The sequence below is a fragment of the Neolamprologus brichardi genome, chromosome 12, assembly GCF_056152115.1.
Source record: "Neolamprologus brichardi isolate AB-2024 chromosome 12, ASM5615211v1, whole genome shotgun sequence".
In the NCBI taxonomy this organism is placed as follows: domain Eukaryota; kingdom Metazoa; phylum Chordata; class Actinopteri; order Cichliformes; family Cichlidae; genus Neolamprologus; species Neolamprologus brichardi.
The window spans coordinates 33,327,867-33,348,418 of NC_142115.1; the positions used below are offsets into that span (position 1 = coordinate 33,327,867).

The 20,552-nt window shown below is 40.3% G+C and overlaps 1 protein-coding gene across 2 annotated transcripts in view; it reads right to left on the reverse strand.

Annotated features, from left to right (window-relative positions):
• The window catches only part of znf608 (zinc finger protein 608), a 72,685-nt gene extending 52,133 nt beyond the window's left edge, over nt 1-20,552 (reverse strand). For both annotated transcript variants that reach the window (XM_035910727.2, XM_006797680.3), the window contains exon 1: nt 19,522-20,552. In XM_035910727.2, coding sequence (XP_035766620.2) covers nt 19,522-20,433 — 912 coding nt within the window. In that variant the 5' untranslated portion in view covers nt 20,434-20,552. The remainder of the gene's footprint in view (nt 1-19,521) is intronic.

Below are 20,552 nucleotides of genomic sequence, written 5' to 3' on the forward strand. Positions count from 1 at the left end.
TCTTTACCAGATTTATACTCATCTCATCTCCTTTCTGTCACGTAATAAATTTAAATCGCATGTTAAAACTCATTTTAAGACTATTCCAATACTGCACCCCTCTCTCAGACGGCTAACTTGCACGCTTGCATGTTTTCTTGAGTTTCCAAAAGTAGAATGGGAGGCAGAGCTACCTCCCAGTTTGGACTCAAGAGACAAACTGAATCTCTGCTTTTAAGTCCTCCTATTTGATAAAGCCCGGTGTGGATCAGGTGACCCTGAGCCATCCCATAGTTATGCTTCTATAGATGCCGGCAGCTGGGGGACTTCCCATGGTGCACTGAGCACTTCTTCTCTAACCCTTCACTCGTCTCCTTTCACTCCCTTATGTTTATTTGCCACTCCTGCGTGTAATTAAATTTTGTGTTTTGCCTTGCCAGAGTTTTCTTCCTGTTTAAAAGGAATTTCTTCCTTACTACCATTTCCAAGTGCTGGATTACACCGGATCATCTGATTAGTGGGTACTGTGGGATTTGTGTGTTTGTGGTGGGGTAGGAAGGTTCTCCTTATCCTACCTCCTACCCGTTTCCCCTGCTCTCCTATTTCTGGTATCCCTGATATAATCCTTGCCTGAGCCTTACTGTATTGTTTGTCTCATGAGGGATGATATCAAGATAGTCAATTATCCAGTAATCTATAAGTAAAACTTGAAACAAATGATAAATAATTGCATTTTAATGATGCTTTTCTAGGCAAATGAGGCACACAAAGTGCTTAACATTGCTATGTTCACAAATCCACATATATTTTATTGCATAAATGCACCACTTTCGATACGTATCAGACACGGTTCACTATCTCGCCCAAGGACACGTCATGTGGGCTGAAGAAGCCGGGGATTCAACAACCTGCCTTCCAATTAGTGGACGGCCTGCGCAACCTCAGCCGCCTCTTGAAATACGCCAATCACAGCATCACAGAATCAAATCAAATGACTTGATTCATTCGATCAAAATCCCAAATCAAATTTAATAAATTTCTATGAGATTATGCCTAAATTTATATTGTTCTTGCCTCTTGTAAAAGAGGCTTCAGGGACTTCAGGGATCTCAATAAAAGCCGTGTGTCAATTTCACCCTTTAAATCCACTTTGGTGAAAGGGAGAGGATGAGGAGGAGAAGAGGAGAAAGCAAGCAGAAAAATCTGCTGCAGTTCAAATAAAGCAGACTCAACTTTAATGTTTCCACCGACACACTGGAGCTTTGTGTCGAGGTTGAATCACAAATAGCTGTCCTAACTGGCATGCAGTGCTGGATTTACCCAAATTAATCAGGAGAGGGAGGCTGGGTGGTGAGAGTCAAGGGAGCCAACTGAGTTTTCCATTAATTCTCGCTCTAAAATCTATAATTAAACAAAGAGACATTTTTTCATCTTTGGTTTTCATGTTTCTTTTTTCCTCTGAATCTTGAATCGCATTTTTAAGCGCCCACAGAGCAATGCGGTTTTTCAAAAATGCCAAAAAGAATTTGAATCAATCCAATTATCCCTCCATCTTTTCCTTTTTCCGCCCATCCATCAATCCTCCTTTTTCCTTTACCTCCTTTTCGTTCTCATCCCTTTTTCTTTTCTTCCTTTTCCTCTGCTTTCTTTGTGTCCTTCCTCCCCTCTCCCTCCTCCCCTCATATTAAATCCCTCGGTGAGCAGCCTCACTGATGGTTTTTTTTTCCTCGCAGACAAAAATCATCTCTGTCTTTATTGTCAGGCTGCTGAAAGAGGAGGCGTGTGTGTGCGCGCGTAGACAATCTGTGGTTTATCGAGTGTGTGTTTGCGTTTGTGCTTCACGCGTGACTGTGTGTGTGTTTTCGCGAATAGTAGCCATTTTTCCCATTTTCTCTCTCCAGCCTTGCTCATCTCAGCTCTTCCTTTTTCAGTCTCTCTTCAGCACACACACACATGCAGACACGCACACAAAAACCACTTACCTTCCTATTGAATGACAAGCTCTAATGGCATTTAAACCAACCGAGTGAAAAACAATGGACATTACTCACCGCTGTAATAACTCCTGCTCCAAAATATCTCAACCTCTTTCTTTCCTTCAACACTGCTGCTGCACAATCAACCATTAACAATAATTACATTAGCACAATTCTGCATAAATTAATCTCCCCGAGTTGCAGTGTTTGCAAGCAGCGTTTTCATAATGATGTAATTATAAAGCATCTGAAGTGAAGCAGACATCACACGCTCTCAGTGTGACGGCTGATGAGAGACTCCGTCGGGGGAAATGTGAAACCTTAAAGATGGCAAAGATGATTGGCCAGTGAACCATTACTTCCAACTCAGTAAACAGCCTGTGCATGGGAGCTATTATCCTTTCAAAAAAGAGATTGTAATAACATGGCAACCCCACATGTGACAACCAGATGTGGCTTGCCAACCTTGAATTGCAAAAGCAAATATGAACTAAAGGAAATCCAACGGCCACCGCACTGTTTTCAAGTAGGAAGATTAATTACCGCATTTGCAGATGCGTGCAATTTATCATTTTATTGTTGGACTGAAATTTACACACTGCTTTTGTTGCATTAATGTAGCTATCAAAGGCCTCTGTGGATTACATCTAGTGCTTTAGACACCAATAAAACACATCCTGTTAGCTCTGTAACAGGATATAAATATAGTGGTTCACTGGATTAAAAAAAGAGCACAATGGTAGAGCATAAACAAGTCGACAAAAATATAACTGTTGAATAATCCTCGTGGTTTCTATGATATCCTTTGGCATCCACAGCATTTTGTGTTTTTAAGAGTGAGTTACAGTAAGAGGAACATTGTGGTTTTGTTTAACTGAGATTATTTGTATAACATTTTGTGCAAGTGCTTCGCAGTTTCAATAGAAGCACAGATTAAATACACGTGCATGTGTCTAAACATACAAACACACATTAGGAGAACAAGAGCCAAAAATAATGGGCAACCACTGGTTGGCTGAATCAGTGGTCATTTAATACAGACCACTGATTGAGCTGACCTGACAGGCTGTTCAGAAGTTCACGAGCCTCAAAAGCGTGATTGCCTCTGGTTTAAAAGATTAGAGCAAGGAATAGTTAAAAAACCCTGATCAGACCAGACCAGGAAGGCTAACTGATGGAAAAAGGTCTGAGCAGGTCTGCTGTGTAGACTGGAGCCATGTTATTAATAACATTTTTAAATGAATTAGAAAAAAGAAATGAAGGGAAATGATAATTGGGGTGATGTGTTGTGTGCTGGCTTGTTTTTAATGCAGCTGAGCTGCTGCATTCTGGACCAGTTAAAACAGGCACTTAAAAAGTTACTAACAGTTATCAAGATGAGAGAAAATGAAAGTGTGTACTAAAAATTCCACATTACTGAGTGTCAAAGGTTTGATTCTTGCAGAGTTTCATAAATGAAAAAAGCAAGACTGGATGAGCTTTGAGATGTGAGATTCAAAATTCAAATGTTGGTTACAAATAATGTCAAGGTTCTTAGTAAAAGGGTTTGATGGAGCCGATGTAATAATTGCCATCCTTTGAGAGTAGGGCTGCCACAAACATTATTTTGGTAGTCGACTAGTCACCGATTATTTTTGCGATTAGTCGACTAATCAGATCATCATCCATTGGACATAAAACGTACAGCTTATTGCACCAGCAGCATCTGCTCTTATATAACTATCATTAGCTTACAGCTTTAAGTGTTTAAGGTATGTGCTAACTAAAAATAAAGACAAGATGAGAGTTTATTACATTTTAATGAAATTTGCAGATTGTTTCAGTGACGTTTAATAAACTCCTTGCTATCTAAAATATAACAGGACACCGGAGTAAATTCTGAGCATCTCACACTTCTGATAATCAGCTGTCTGCTTGATGTTTATTCAGCTGTATAAAAACTATAACTTCTCTCAGCCAAACCGATTTACTCAGGAACAAATAAAATACTAAAAAAGCCAAACAATAACATTTTTAAGTTATCTAAGTGACTTATATATGTTTAACCTGAGTAGAGAAAGACTGCGGTGGGTTTGAAAACGATTTGCTGAGAGTCCGGTGTTCTCACGGCTCTAGTGAGCCTAGCCCCCGGCTAGCTATCGAGCTAGTGGGTAACAGACGTCTCCGAAAACGTCGGAGCGCTTTTGAAAATATGTGGTGTCTTGATAAACTGAGCAGATATTTGAGGTTTACACAGCTACATTCTCGCCTGAAAATATGTTAACCGTTTATTTTGTGACCCACAAAGAATAATAAGAGTAATATTAAAACTAAGTAGCTGCCGCCATTGTTGGAAACTGAGCTGGGCTGCGCTATGAATTCTGGGACACAGCTTCTTCTTCTTCGGGATTTAACGGCAGCTGGCATCCTTGTACATGCAGTGCTGCCATCTTCTGTTTCAGTCCGTTATTACACTCTTAAATCCTACTACTTATTCCTGCGTCTTTTGTGATCTTACAAAGCTTCAAACGACGCGTCGACTATTAAATCAGTCGTCGACAATTTTAATAGTCGACGTAATCGTGACTAGTCGACTAATCGTGGCAGCCCTACTTGAGAAGCTGTTTGAGCCGAAAACGAGCGCCCCAGTTTTTGCCATCATTGCAATGCAGGAAATTTAAAGACGTCCAGTTGAAGCATTCACTGATGTTGTTTGACTGAAAAGAAAAGTACAGCTGTTCTTATTATGTGAGATAAACACATAATAGAGATGAAAAGCAAATTAGCTACAGCCAATGGGACAGTAAGTGTAGTTAGTCTACTTGCCTATTCTAGCTGCCCTGTTTTGGTGGTGATGTACACCAATAACGTTGGCATTACCTTGCTTAACCTTAAATCCTGCTTCATAGCACAGAGCTGTGATTCGCTGCCCTTCGTAAACATACGATTTGAACAGCAGATGGGTGGGGCTTCTGTGCTCACAGCCGGAGCTGTTTGCCTGAGATATTCACTCTTTATAGAGAGCCAAGAGTAGAAAAAAAGTGCCTGAAACAGTCTGAGGCCTGACCTTTTGATGGAAATTACTAGTATATATGCTGACCTCATTTAAGACTTTTTCTTTATATAGTATCTACGACTAGAAAAAGGGAAGAGCTCACAAACCACATCTCCAAAAACCACATCCCCTGATTTGCCATCATATTGTTTGAGTCAGATGAAAGCAGCTTTAATCTGATTTGGATTTGAGCACATATGAGACACTCATTGCTTGAGTCAAAGAGCGACTGAAGCATCCCCCTGAGTGCAGCCGCTACAAGATGTTTTAGGAAAGCTGCAGTTAAATAAAATATGAAAGGAAGCGAAGAAGAAGACGATGTGAGGTGATTCTTCGACGAGTTTTCAGGTAATGACAGACGGTGGGAGGTGAGATTATGATGCTGTTTTATTTCTGTGTTTCCTGTGGCTTTGGAGGCTTTGATGAATGGATGCAAAGGAAAACCTGCCAGCCTGCAGAGCAGAGCACGTGGGCGTACTGTCATACCATGAAGCCTTTTTCACTCTGTTGGCACTGATACTTTGATAGCTAATGGACTCTCGGTCCAGCCTCCACATGAGCTGTTCTAAAAACACCCTTCACACTGCCGTTTGCTCGTCCACTTGTTCTCCTTCTCTTCTATTCAAGCTTCTGTCCAATCAAGTAAAACAGAAAATCATTTTCCTTCGGTCTGCATCAGGCTGATTAATCAAAATGCCGATAAACTGAGCCAATATTGGCATGTAGTCAGACTTACCTAGCTTTGATTGATTACATATTTATTCAAGCTGATCAATGATCTTTGTCAACCCTCTCTCGTTGGGAAAGGAAAGCAAATAAACATGTGCTGTGATATCACTCCACAAATTTCTGTCTGCAGTAATGCCCACAGTAACGACAGCAATGGAGCTGCACCCCGGCTGTGCAAAATGATTGACAGTTTGAGCTCACAGTAACAGTTTTGTTGTTCTAAAGCAACGGTAAGGCTTCAATAAAAACAATACAGCAAACAAAATCATGTGAAATCGTGATTCTTTGCTTTGGTTTGTTTTTTTAAGTGACACTCCTGGAATTACATTTTTTCATAGACCTTGTGTAAAAAGTCAGAGTTGTATGAAAGAAGAACCGAAGGCACCTAAATCTCATAAATCATGCAGTTTTTCTATTTGCAGTCATGCATTCAAGTCTTGTGGGTTGATCTTTGTTTAACAGACCGATGTACTACCTTTTGCTAGAGGCAAGGATATAAGATGCAGCAGTACAAGTCATGGCCTGTGATAAACAAGACAAAATACAAACTGCTGGAGCGTCACCACTCTGGCTCTGCGTGCTGGCTTTGTGGATCTATGGACGCCTCTGTCATCATATTGTAACCACAATGATATCACGTTGTCCAAAGCTCACTTTCTGGCCTGTCATAGGGGATGTAAAGTCATAACAGATATATGACCACAATATTATATTTTAAATGCCTAATAAATGTGTAATAAATAAATAAATCTAGAGGATAAAATGTACATTTAAAGGGTAAATCAATCCCAGGAACCCATTCTTTTGGATGGGGTTCTGGAAGTTTTCTTTTAAAATTATCTTTTTGAATCATACAGGACTTTCTCCACAAAATGTTTTTAGCATTTATTTTAAAGGTGCCATAAAATATTTACATTTTGAAAACCAATAAAACTAAGCCTCAGGGCTTATCATTATTATTATCCCCATTTTCTGACCTATTTTTCATCCTGAACTTGTCTTGTTAGTTGGAAAGAAGTTAATATGGAAATTAAAGGAGTTGATGAGGAAGTTCAACAAGTTGTGCCTCAATCACAGGATGCTGGTGAAAATCCTGTGTTGGCTGGTGAGTGGTTGCTAAAGGTTGCCAGCTCTCCGGTGAACCTGGTCACTAAGAGGATGCTGTACTAATAACTCCCTTGCGATTTCTTTGGTTGATAGCAGATTGTTGCAGCTTCCTGTCGTTCACATGCATGCTTGTCTGCAAACACTTGCTAACTAATCTCTAAGGCATAGGTGTCAAACTCTGGCCCGCGGGCCAAATTTGGCCCGCAGCCTAATTACATTTGGCCCGCGAAGCCATACCAAATTATTATTAGAGCTGGCCTACTGGTATTATACAGCTAATATATATATTGTTTAGTATTAAGCTTTGCTTGTTCCATGTTCAGTTTTTCAGCAAAACTTTTTGAGTCCATAAGAAAAGATTTATTCTCATATCTGGAGGAAGATTTTTTTTTCCAATAAATATTAATGTTAGCCGGCGACTTTGTTCCAGTTTTGAATTTTGGCCCACTGTGTATTTGAGTTTGACACCCCTGCTCTAAGGGGTAGCTAAACTTGAAAAAGCAAACTGGAAATGGAGACCATTCATCTTCAAAGTGTGTTTTCCCTTACCCTGAAATTAACACATTTAGAAAGGCACAGTTTCCCACAATTTCACTGCCACTTAGCAAGTAGTTGGCAAGTGTTTGCTGTTGGGTAGTATAAATGTTTTCCAAGCAAATTGTAGTTACCAGACTGGTCTGTAGGCCTGCATAACTGAAGCCTAAATGAACAGAATGAAAGCAAAGAGGTTATCAATGTACTAATGTGTCAGTGTGAGTTGTGCGTTAATGTCTGAATTGGGGTGTGTAACAAAAACCGTTTAGTTCTGCTGACATGCTCATTTGCCTGGTGTTGAATAATAATAATGACATCTAATGAAAGTGCAGCTTTGCTAATTTATCGTTATTGAAGACACTGATGACTCTGCCTACATGTTTGTTACATTTCAAACATGCTTCCAGGTTTTGCCACTCTTACTCTCACTGATTTATTCCAGTCTAACAGATTCAAACCTCAAACCTTTCATTTCAAATAGCTTTTAATATTTGACACAAAACATTTTCATTTAGACTCTGAGGGTTTTATTTCTTGGGGTTTCACAGTCACCATGTTTTACGAGTAAAAGCTGATATTTTTAAGGACTAGACAGCTAAACTCCTTTGTATTATATACCTAACTTAAGGCTGGAGAGTGGAACTGAAGCATACTAATGTAAGTATGTGTTTAAATAAAGAAGAGCAAAATTTAAAAAAAAAAAGGAATTCCAAGGTCACTCGCTTATTTTCAAAAGCTTCTAAAGCTTCAGATTTTCCTCATATTCACAAGAGGTCTACTTCTGCCTTCTGCCTGTCTGATTTCCATGTTTTCAGTCAATAGTCTCCCGTCAATCACAGCCTCATGAAGCCAACACACAAAACCAAAGTAAAACTCTCCTGCCAGTACTGCTCTCTGCTAAAGCACTGAAATTACAGCTGGATTTTACGCAACAAAAGAAGGAAAAATAAATATTTCTCAACAGGGTGAACATATCAAAGTCTTTTCTAGAAATGGGCGATGATGAAATTTTGCACAGTCTCAGTCTGCAGCAGTAAGCGCAACTCATCTGCAACACAACACGTCTCTTTGCAACAGGGGACTCAACTCAGCAGGTTGTTAAATGGATGTATTCTGGTTATACTCTTATATAAAAGCAACATTACTGAGCATTTGTGTCACTTTGTGGTTAAATTGCCATCCGACAGCAACTACATCATTATTTGTAAAGAGATTTCTGAATTTCTGTTTGAAATCTGTGGCGTCCTGGCTGAACTCTGAATCTAAATTAATGTGAATTTCTGTATAATGTGATTTCTTTTTTGTATGTAGAAGACAACAGTTTTACAGATTTGCAACAGATGGCATCTGATTTGGGATTTTCACCAGTTTATCACAGTTAATTGCAGCATTATCACAAATAGATTGCATGCAATTACCAAACTGACCCCAATAATTTTGGTTGTTCTGCAGTTTCCCTAAAGCGGTGCGCTATCAATCAGACCATTTGATGTGTACTAATGCAGTAAATTTAATTTTTGTTCATTACTTTTGTGCAGAAGCCGCTATCGTGCCTTTTTTTCCCCTTTAGGCATGTACTTCTACTTATTGTCAGTCTGCTTCGTCTCTGCTCTTTGTTATGCCTCTTCTCACACACAGCAGTCATTCACCACCAAACACACACACCCAGTTAAACAAAAAGATGAGGCGAAAAATTAGTACCCTGTCTCTGCAAATGCACATTTGCATTAAGCTCAAATTCAAAATTAACACCCCCATTCTCTTTTCTCATTTTCTTTCTCTGATGATGATGGTGTAGCTGTTCTGCACACATTCATGAAATTCTGTATGTGCTGCATGTACCTGCACACATTGTTGGTTATATGCAGGGTTGCCTACATAAAACTAGAGTCAGGTAGATTAAATGAAATACAAATCCCATCCTGCAAGTCAAAAATGACCTTGACTGGTGTCCTGATCACTCTGACCACTGCCCATAATAAACACATTAACCAAAGCTAATTTTCATAGCCAGAGCAATGTCAACAAATATTTAAAATAATTAAAATGTTGTCTTTTGCGTTTTCCCACCCAGAATTCAGCGTTAATGCCATCCTTTCCACACAAAGACTTTACTGGGTCGCCCATTTATTTCTTGTGAGTCTGTAGTCCAAGATGGTATCGCTGTAGTCCATCAGCTCACTGCGGCAGCTGATAATCTTTCTATTTATTGTCAAGTGTTACTTAATAAGTCACTGGAAAAGGTGTGGTTTCACGTCTTTTAATGCCCACCTACATGTGTACCCAACGCTGTGGGAAATGATGGATTTCTGTTTGTAATGCTCTAAACGCTGACGTTGTTTTACACAGACATCTTTTTATATCAATGTTTCTTCCTTGTAACATTCCCGGAATAAAACTCAAGAGTTTAACAGCTGTGAATTTTAGTCTTTGCACATTTTAGCAAACACGTGTCAGATCCCTGGTGGTTTGTCCTCCCACCCTTTAGAAATCCACATCAAGACTTCACAATCAGACATTTCGTGCCTTTAGAAAACATGTTCAGTCTTTTGGAAAGACATCTGGCTGGCTGTTAGATAACTATGTGTCCATGCTGGCTCCAGCCAATATTCTTTGAAAAAGGAAGGATAAACAACATCAAAGCTCTGCTGATTATCAACCTCGGGTGAAAACTGGACACATACTGTATGACGCAAGTTTGAATCCTGCTGAGAGCTGGTGACCTTTATGTGATGATAAATAAAAAAAGCAGGGCCCATCATAAAGTAGGGTAAAGAAATGCTAATAAATATTTGAGACGATTAATTTAATTATCCAATAAAAGTGAATATTTTTATTTAGTGCTCTATAACTGTCACTAGTGAAAAAACGACAGATTCTCTCTTTGTATCACACTGTAACACTTCCAGTCCTCATTAACACCTTTTCCCCCCTTTTTAGCATCATTAGCGCCTTACAGGTGTAAGGTGGTGAACCTGCACAGCTGCTGCTCAGTTTTATCTTTTCCATGCTGATAGTTAAAAGATGTTCCAAGCTCTGTAAGCGATCTATTTGATTTAAAATCTACTTTGGCTATTCTCTTGGTTTAACCACTCAAATGGAATCCTCAGACGAGAAAATGTTGAAACAATGTTACATTAAAGCGAAAGTCACTAAGACAGCATAGGGAGGAGGTCGGGGTAGACCAAGGGCTAATAAAACACTGGCCTTAAATGCTTCATAAACTTTTTCGAGAGAAGACAGAAAATAACCCCCTGATACTAAAAACAATCAGCAGTTAGAGCTTTTATTTGCACAAAAAGTACCAAAATTTACAGTGGCTTGCAAAAGTATTCGGCCCCTTGAACTTTTCCACATTTTGTCACATTACAGCCACAAACATGAATCAATTTTATTGGAATTCCACGTGAAAGACCGATACAAAGTGGTGTACACGTGAGAAGTGGAACGAAAATCATACATGATTCCAAACATTTTTTACAAATAAATAACTGAAAAGTGGGGTGTGTGTAATTATTCAGATTTGATCATAGTCTCAAGGTTTTGTTGTGTTTTAGAGTTTCACTGTCATTCTGGTTCTATTATTGTAGGTCTGTACCTTACAATATAAAGTGCATTGAGGCAGCTGCTGTTGTGATTCACTCTGTGTGCCTTCTGTCTCATCTATGATGTTGTGTCTTTGTCTTCCCATAATTCATGCTCTATAATGCTGCATTTCCTTGTGTTGGTTGCCAGTTTGTGTTTTGTGTTCACCAGCTCATCTTTGTTTTCCTCTTGTGAATTTTTGTATTCAGTTTTTTGTTTTGAGTTTGATATTTCATCGCTCACAATTTATTTGCTCATCCAGTCTTTGGGTCCTCACTCGACACATTAAGGGAAATACCACAAAAAGAAAAAGCACATACAAATGATTAAAAAAATCTATATATATATATATATATATATATATATATATATATATATATATATATATATAAAACTTATATATAGTGTATCTTACTTTTTTTCATTGATTGTACTTATTTGTATTTTTGTATTTCCTTCTGATATCTGTACTTGAGCTGAGGTGACACAAAAATTCCCCGTTGTGGGATCAATAAAGTCTTATCTTATCTTATCTTATATATATATATAGAAAAACCTCAATCCCACCTATCAGACACTGCATTCAGCTGTCAGGCCACCTTGTAACTTATTCCATCACCAGCCCTCCAAATGGCAACTCTGTTAGTCTCAAAGCTAAATCATTAAATCTCAGCGTCCAGTATTTCAGTGTTTTTGAGTATCTGTGTGACACAACCTGGCACAACTTCAGTGTTTTGCATTAAAGGAAAAAACAAACCATTAACCTGGTGTCAAGCTAATTCACAAAGGATTGTGGAAGAGACAGAACAAAAGGATAAACAATCTTTTTTTTTAAATTAACTAGTATTATTTTTTAAAAAGCTAATAAGGAGGATAATGATACGGATAATAAGAATAACAGTGCTCTGGGGTAACACAAGAGTTCTCTCTATGCACAATGCAAAAAAAGAGCAAGAAGGATAATGCATAATGTTTGGTATCAGGAAAAGCAAGAAATAATATGCTTCCAAGTAATAATTTATTTAAGAATAAACCATTTTCCTCTCACGTATGACCTGAGAGGAAAATGCAATATAAAGCAGTCATGTGTTCACAGCACTCCTAAAAGCACATATCAATTTGTGGAATGTGGCTAAACAAAGAAATTTTAAAAAAGGTAAAAATATTGCACAATATAAGAATAAATATAAGCGATACATATTTGATGGGCATATAGCTATATAGCTGTTCTATTGTACAGAATGAGAATATTGTTATGTTGTTGATATGAGAGAGCATTTGTCTGCACAGGTACACAGATGTGTGTGTGTGTGTATATATATGTACATATATATAGTTACCAATTGGATTAAGAAATTGTTGGCAAACTTTGGGGCAGGTCTGGATAAGCCGCTGCTTCTTCCTGCTCCTTTTCAAACACCTTTTGTTTTTGTTTTACAGATAATTTTGCTGGAATTCTTTTATGTTTATTTTCCATTTCCTGTGTTTGATATATATATATAAATATAAATAAATAAAAAAGAAAGAAAGGGTTGTGGATGATGATCGATGATGGTCAAACTTGCTGTATGTGGACGTGATGAATGTGTTAGTAGAAGTACGTGTTTAGAGCCAGCAAATATTATGATGTGGTACGGTTTACCAGTTAAGGTCGGTTGAATCATTCATCGTTGTACGTCACTGCATCGACATCTCTTCATGCTAGAAGTGAGAATAAAAACTAAACTATGTGTTACTGAGCACACTCTGTGTTTTGTAAAGTGGATAGTAGAACTCAACGTCCTCCCCGCCAACAAAAGAATGATTGGCCTACGGGCAGACTGCCCAGCCCTACTAACAAAACCTTTTCCTTTAGAGTCGTTTGCTTTCACCTCTCCCAAAAAGCTCAGGATCCCTTACAGTATAATACAGTTTAAGCTGAAATTATAGAAAAAGGTTTCATGTTTAATAAACGCATGATGTTTAGTGAGAAAAATCAAGATTACGATTACTGACCAGAATAATCATGGTTATGATTTTACAGCCTTAATGCAACCTATTTAATAAAATGCATGCCATAGCTGAAAATGTAATACATTCATTGTCATCATGAAAGCTTTCAGGCAGTGAAACACGGCACAATAGTTTTATTTGTCAGAAAAACACTTATCAAGAGTCTCAGCCTATTATCCTTCATAATCACTCACTCTTAAAGGTGCAGTTTTGGAGGATTTCAGCTTAAAACGCTGAAAACTTAAAAAGCCAAGTAAGTGCGTAATGGACCCGTAAAAAGCTGGCTGGGCAAAGTGATCTGGTTATTTGTACACGGATGAGAAAGAAGAAATGGTGCATTAAAGAGGAACATTGCCCTACATTGGCCTCTCCTCATCACTCTCCCGATGCTTGCTTCGCTTGCTTTGGATCAGCTGTTTACATGCGACACTACAACTCCTCCTGAATAAACTAAACACTGTCAACGTCATCACGGAGACCAAGCCTGCATAAACCTGTTAAAACCCACCAGGTAAACGTGACGACTCAAAAGCTGCGACTACAGCACAACGGGAAATGATGCTTCTGAAAAAAGAAAATGGAATAACCGGATATTGGCGGGTGCGTTGATGCTGCTGCTGCAAGGTGATCAGAATTCAATATTAGGCGATAGGATCCGTCAGGAGCCGAGTGTTTTTGTTTCATCCTCATTCAGCCTGCAGGGATCCAGACTGACAGACAGATAGTGATAGCAGAGCAGCCGCTGTCATTCACAGAGAAACTCAAGTGCATCTTATTGTCATGCAGATGACAGCCTGAGCCTCAGCAGCAGCAGCAGAACTGCTTTTATTTCTGCCAGTGTGGCTAGATCAGATTTATATTTTAGCGAGAGGGTAGCTTCTTGAAGGTAAATTGGAGCATTTTTCTGCAAGAATTTTTGCCTTGGTTAGTCAGTCCGTCGCTCACAAAATTCAGTACAACATATCTGCTCCACCAAGGAAGAATCACGTTTCTGCAGTTTCCTTGCGCTCTCATCGTGGTGTTAAGTCGATCATTAGCCATTTCTGGGTCCAAATGCGCTTTCAGTTCCCGAAAGCAAACAATTGTGAAACAGCTTAACTCCAAAACGTTAATGCATTATGAGGTTTAGCAGAGCTGGAATAAGTAGTAAGTTAGCTAGCTGGATGATATCTAAAGATGTGAGGTAGTAGCATGCCAATAGTTTCAGAAAAAACAAAAAGCAAAGCAACTCAGCTATAACTGTGAGAGTAAAGAAGCCACTCTCAAAAGGGTTGGTGAAGTGTTAAATTGTTTGTGATCAAACTTCATGCTGAGCGTCTCAATTGCGCACAGACAAATGCTATAGTATGGCAGCAAATAGACATAAAAAGCAAATTTCTGCCTGGAGAATATCTGCGATGAGACCATCCACAAAACAGGATTAGTCATCAATATGATGCTGTATGGTTTAGATTTCTTCCTAAGTCTCAGACAACCTGAGATTTTCTAAAGTGTTCAAATATTTGGGCTGTCATGGTTTTAAAACCTTTGCTTAACAATATGTTATATAAAATGAGTGCTAATAAAAAGCTGGAGAGGTTTGGACTCTCAGCTTAGTAGTTTCTGGAGACTTTGTGCTGATTTTCTTTTTTTAATGACAGGAAGAATAGCCATAAATTTTGGCATTCATGTTCCCTTCAGGATGATGTGTAAAAGTGATCATTTGATGGTTAATGTTTCTAACATCACATCAAAATTGGCAATTGATTATCAAAGTAATACTTTAGTTTATGATCACTTAGCTCTGAATGGAATCTTGTTTCTACCAGCTATTGCAGTTTTTAAGAGTGGTGGATGCTAATAAGCATTATAGACATTATAGACCAGCAGTCCCCAGACCAATCATTTTCTGGACTCTGTACTTTGGAACCTCAACATTGTCGTGTAGACCACAACCATGTTGGGATTTTTGGAGACAAAAGTGACTACTGGACAGAGAGTGAAGTGTTAAGCTAACTAGCAATGTGCATTCTTATATACCTGCTAATTAGTAAGCTAAGAAAAAGACAAAAAAAATACTAGAACCCTACACCCTAAAACTGAATTAAAAACATCATGTACAATATGTTTGTACAATTAAGCAGACAACAAGCTCTATTATTGATCAGACAGTTGCATAAAGAAGCATAAACATGAGCAGGAGGTCCAGTAGAGTCACTGGTGGATGGGACATCTACCAGATAGCTATTAGCTACAGCTCCCTGTGTCTGCAGCCACATATTCATCATCCCTACCTTAAAGCCTTATAAATAACTTTTCTCCAGTGTAGTTGTTATGAACAGTGTCAGGTTTGTATCTAATAGATTACTGCATAACTAAACATGACAAAGGTTTAGGAAATCCGCTCATGTTTCGTGTGTCTGATAGAAAAACGAAAATATCAGTTGATATGTTAGAATATTGAATTTTGAAAAATTATCTGAAAAAACCTACTGGATATTCAGCCAGCTCTAAATTGGAGAAGAAAAAATAAAATACAAAATTGATTAAATCTTCAGCAATACTCATATTTCAAAAACAAGTTTAAAAGAAGGCTCTTCAGTACTGTCACCAGTTCCTTCTGTAATTTGCATTTAATGTATGGTTCTGTATAATCTTCTTCCATTTGACTGTAGTTCATTAGCTCTATGCACAAGTACAAGCTCTTCCATGTATTCACTGTTTCCACAGTTGTTCTCGTCAGCAGGGCGTAACTATTTAATCCAATTTTGATTCCATTTAAATTAGATGCATCATACATCATTCATTCTCATTGTGCCTCCATTAATTTTAACCAGATTAACTTCCAAAAGGTGCAGCAGCCCAAAAATCTGTGTTTGGTTCCAGAGTAATAATTAAACACCAAGTCTCGAGATACTGGAGACATTTGATTTGAAGGCTAAACTTAAAAGCCGCAGATGACAAACGCTCAGTTTGTGGGGCTCAAGTGAAGGAAACATGTCAGAGCAGGAGGACTGCAGTGAATGAAACTGGATATTTCTGCAGTGGCTGTGGTGTTTTTTTGTTCGGCTTTAAATTCATATGCAAAGACCATGATGACACCGAAGCTAGTGGTGCATTCATCCACTGAGGTCTAGGAAGGGTTCATGTAGACGACATTAAGGGGAAAACCATCAGTCATCTGTCATACAGCTGTGAGAACACATGTTATTTATATTTTAATGAATAATTGCATTTGAGCTTTGCAGACGCCCTTGAAACTCTTGTGCAATCAGTCTGTAATCCCTTAAGCACCTTTAGCTTAATTAGTGAAATTTTCACCTGGGTGAAAAAAAGCATTAGCAAAATTTTTTTTATTTATTTTTACTTCTTCTTAATCAAAACTGTAAAATAGTACATAAATGACAGCTTGTTCATATCATTAGAAGGCCGCTGAATTTACACAAGATTCACAAAGGAATCCATCATGTCAGACTTGAAGCTTAGTTCAGTATCTATAGGCTGTACGTGTGGCCCACTGCTGTGTTGGTGTCGGATAAGAGGGTGGAACTTTATAGGGCAGCAAACTGCATCCACAAACTGTATGGATGCAAAGCAAAGACACAAATATCTGCTGATAAGTACTGCTGGAAGTATCAGACTAATAAAATTGCATTCCCAAAACAAAACATAAAGCAAAGATTTATTGGAAACCTCGCAGCAGGCTTCAAAAATGATTCCAAAGGCACCAACCACACAAATGCAGTCAAGAAGTCCAGTTCAGTGACTCAAATAATCAGAAGTGAGGCCCGACAGACAGTTAGTAGACACAGCCACCTGTGTCAGCACACCTGCCAGTCATATAATCCATGTCCCTAACTTTTAACCTAAACAAAACCCAAATGTATGACCCATAGGCTGTTTTCTGAAGGGGGATGTTATCCATAGAAGCTGACACCGGTTTTTGTATCAGGCTGTGAATGTGTGTTTTTTGGGTTCATTTTCAAATGAAAGTCAATGAGGGCATGGATTGTTTCGGAGCAAGCCTCAAGTGGCCATTAATGGAACTGTAGTTTTTAGCACTTGTGTTGACATTATTTTCCAGTCCTAGAAAAATGAAGTCAGTTCAAATGAGGAACTCCTGGGTGAGATCACTACAGTTATGTTGCTACCATTAGCGTCTAGTAGGACCAGAAGCTATGTTCTTATCTTATGATTGACAAGTCACACCATCAAAAATGCACAATCATAATTAAATTTACTTTGGTCCAATTCAGTTCAACTCAAGGTGCTTTATATTATAAGGCAAAGACAGAGAAAATAATACAGGCAAAAAACTCCAATAAACACTTAGCGACAGTGGGAAGGAAAAACTCCTTTTTAACAGGATGAAACCTCCAGCCGAAGCAGACGCAGAACAGTGAAAATGCTCTGCTCAATGCTTCAGTAACAGGACTTTGCAAACTTATGTGTGACCTCACAGTGGCTATGTCCATCTTTACATACAGTTTGGCTGCACACTCTTCACATCCCATTCCCAGTGAGCGTGATCTGCATTGGCCCCACCTTACAACCTGCAGGACCCAAAGGATCCGCTGCCAGCAGAGGTCCAATGGCCCTGCCCCGACAGGTCAGACGTGCTTAATGATATGACTAATTTGTGCATAGTGTGACTTTCTCATTTCCCTGATTCTCTAAAGCAGATGTGGAGAGTGCAAACTCAGGATGACCCACAGAGACCCATTCATGGAAATAAACTTGATTGATTTCCATTATAATATCAAATTAGCCCAATTTTCAGGGTTCTAGCCTCTCTATAATCATAGGACACCCAACAGTTGCCGAGTGGAGTCCAGATTCCTGTTGACAGGAAATGACTTACAGCCTCCACAGACTGTGTGTGTGTGTGTGTGTGTGTGTGTGTGTGTGTGTGTGTGTGTGTGTGTGTGTGTGTGTGTGTTTCACTGCTGAATGGGAATCCTTCAGATCAACAAATAAACAAAGCAGCCATTGCAGACCAGCGTTCCTCCTGTCAACAGCATCTGCCAGCAGCAGGAGGAAGCTTCAGTTTTTCCTGCCTCATAAAGTTAATCCTGCATGTATGTTTCTAAAAAACTAATAAAAAAACACCTTCTGGAGATACTCCATCTGCTTCTTTTTTGTGTCTTTGTCTTTAAGTGCATGTCCTCTGCTGTTACATCCCATTCCTCCCTCTCTATCAGACATCTCTGTCCCCATCTTACCTTTCCACCCATCCCTCCATCTCCTCTCTGCTGGATGACTTATTCAAAACCCTCCAAAAAATGATTTCCCAACCATTCCCGCTAGGTCGCTGTACCGGCTCGGGAGTGGCTCATTAAACCTCAGCAATCCGACCTGTCAACCCGCAGTATTTACGCCTTATTTTAAAAGGATGTGACCCTCGCTCTAAAGCCTGATTATATTTGATATCCTGAGTGTCTTCCTGAATGAATTAAGCAAACAAAAAGGAGGATGTCAAGGCGAGGCTAATTTTTATTCTGTGTTTTCCTAAGTTGGTGGTGCACCTGGGAAGGATTATTTAAAACCAGTACTTTCAGTTAAATGAATGAACTTCTTCAAGCTCTATCCATGACATTTGACAGCTGGTGCGACATGCAGGCTTTATCTTGAGGTGACCACTGAAATTCAAGTTGATTTAGATAAAGCTTTACAATAGCTGCCTAGAAGCTGCCAGACTTAAAGACATGCTTCTGGAAGGTTAAATTAAGCCTTCTTTATCTTATACTATGCCTTTTCTTTAACCAGTTGTTTTAGCCCCTCCCCCTTTAAGCCAACTTTCAACCGATTGGCTGCATTTCAGAAACAGAAGGTGAGTTGTGCTTGTGTGCCTAAATCAGTGGTATTAAGGACCCTTCTTTATGACATCATGCAGAAACAGTAAAACAAAGTATCTTAAATGCAGCATTTATAGCTCTTGGCTCACAGGAGCTACTTGTAAACACACTGATGTCATTATCTGAAACTTTTGCATATAAGCAGTCAACACCTGACAGATATAGTGAAAAGCATAATAAGTCCACTTGAATGAAATAATGTGACTTTGTTGTTGCTCTCACCGTGATGGACAATGACATTTGCCATTTTGTTATATTACAGCATCACATTTTAATTCCCTTTACTGCTGAGTTCTTGATGCACATGCCTTCTCCTCTAATCTCCAGGAAAAACAAGGAGCAGTGGATTAAATGGCTCTAGAAAGAGGAGGAGGAGGAGGAGGATGGAGATGGAGGACACACTGCTGCTGCTGCTGCTTCCTCCCTCCTCCTCCTCCTCCTTTTTTCTTCATCTTCCCTCCAAAAAGAAAAAGGAAATCTCAGCCTGGTAAACATCAACACAGACACAGAGAGCGGGAACAATGACACCAGCTGGGCAACAACAATGGCAAATAAATATCATGTGGCAGCATTTAACCATTCTGAGTGTCTGCTGCTCCTTTGTGGCCTCTACACCTGCATCTGACTGACCGCCTCCCTCCTTTTATTTCCGCGTTAGGCTAAATTAAAGGCAGCTTCCTGCAGGTGTGTTTCTTCTTTTGTTGCCGTGTTGCATTGTTGTTTCCCCCCCAGACAATAAAAGCAGGCTCACCTTCTCGGCTCCTCTGTGCTTCTTGGCGGCCGGCGTGTCGTCCTGCTGCCGTCTCACAACAATAGCGCCGGTTTTAACTCCACACTCCAGCGCGGTTTTCCCGGTGCTGACGGCGGCGGCACCGTTACTATTGTTGTTATTGTTTACGTTGCTGATATCTCCCGGGAGCCTGGAGTCCGGAGCGGCGCACAGGCAGTGTCCGGAGCCGTCGCGGCACAGATGATGCTCGGGAGCGGGCAGGGCGGACGACGGGAGGAAGACGGAGGGAGGAGGTGGAGGAGGAGGAGACGAGCCATCACCACCGGGCTTCTCCTTCCTCGTTCGGGCAGGAGGAGCAGCGGCGTCCCTCTCCCTGTCTCGCTCCCTCTTCCAGCCCCGGATCATGTTCTTCCCCTTTCTCTCCTCCTTGCCTTTGGCGCATGACGCAGAAGGAGCGGTCACTTCGGAGACTCCGTTCCCGCCGCCACCGTCCGCCTCTCTGCTGACCGCTGAAATCATCTCCAGACCTTCTTCAGCGACGCTGCGTCCTTGAGCCTCCCGACGCTGTTGCTGCTGCTGCTTGCCGATCCCGAAGCACGCTTCTCCGCCGCCTCGCACCACGACAGCAGCCGCTGATGAGTGATCCGCCGAAGCCGCCTCCGGTTCCTCCCGTCCCTCCCGGCCGACTCCTTTACGCTTAAGCGCGGATCTCCTCGGCTCCGACCCGCCGCCGCCAGGTGTCCGGGTCTGGAGCGAGGGCAGGGCCGCGTGTCTGTCGGCTGAGCCAGCGGCACTGAAGGAAGAGGAGGAGGAGGAGGTGATGGAGACAGAGGAGGAGGAAGAGGAGGAGAAGGCGGCGGTGTGGTTGGGTGACAGCTCCTTGCAGTCTGTCAGCAGCCCTCCATTCTCCCCAGCTCTCAGGAAACGGTTCATCTCCTCGTTTCCTTGTCTCCTTTGTCGATCTCCACAATAATCAGCATGCAAGTCATTGTCAGAGCGCCAGCCAGCCGCAGTGTGGCGGAGAGCACCGGAGCATCAGGCCCGCTTCACAA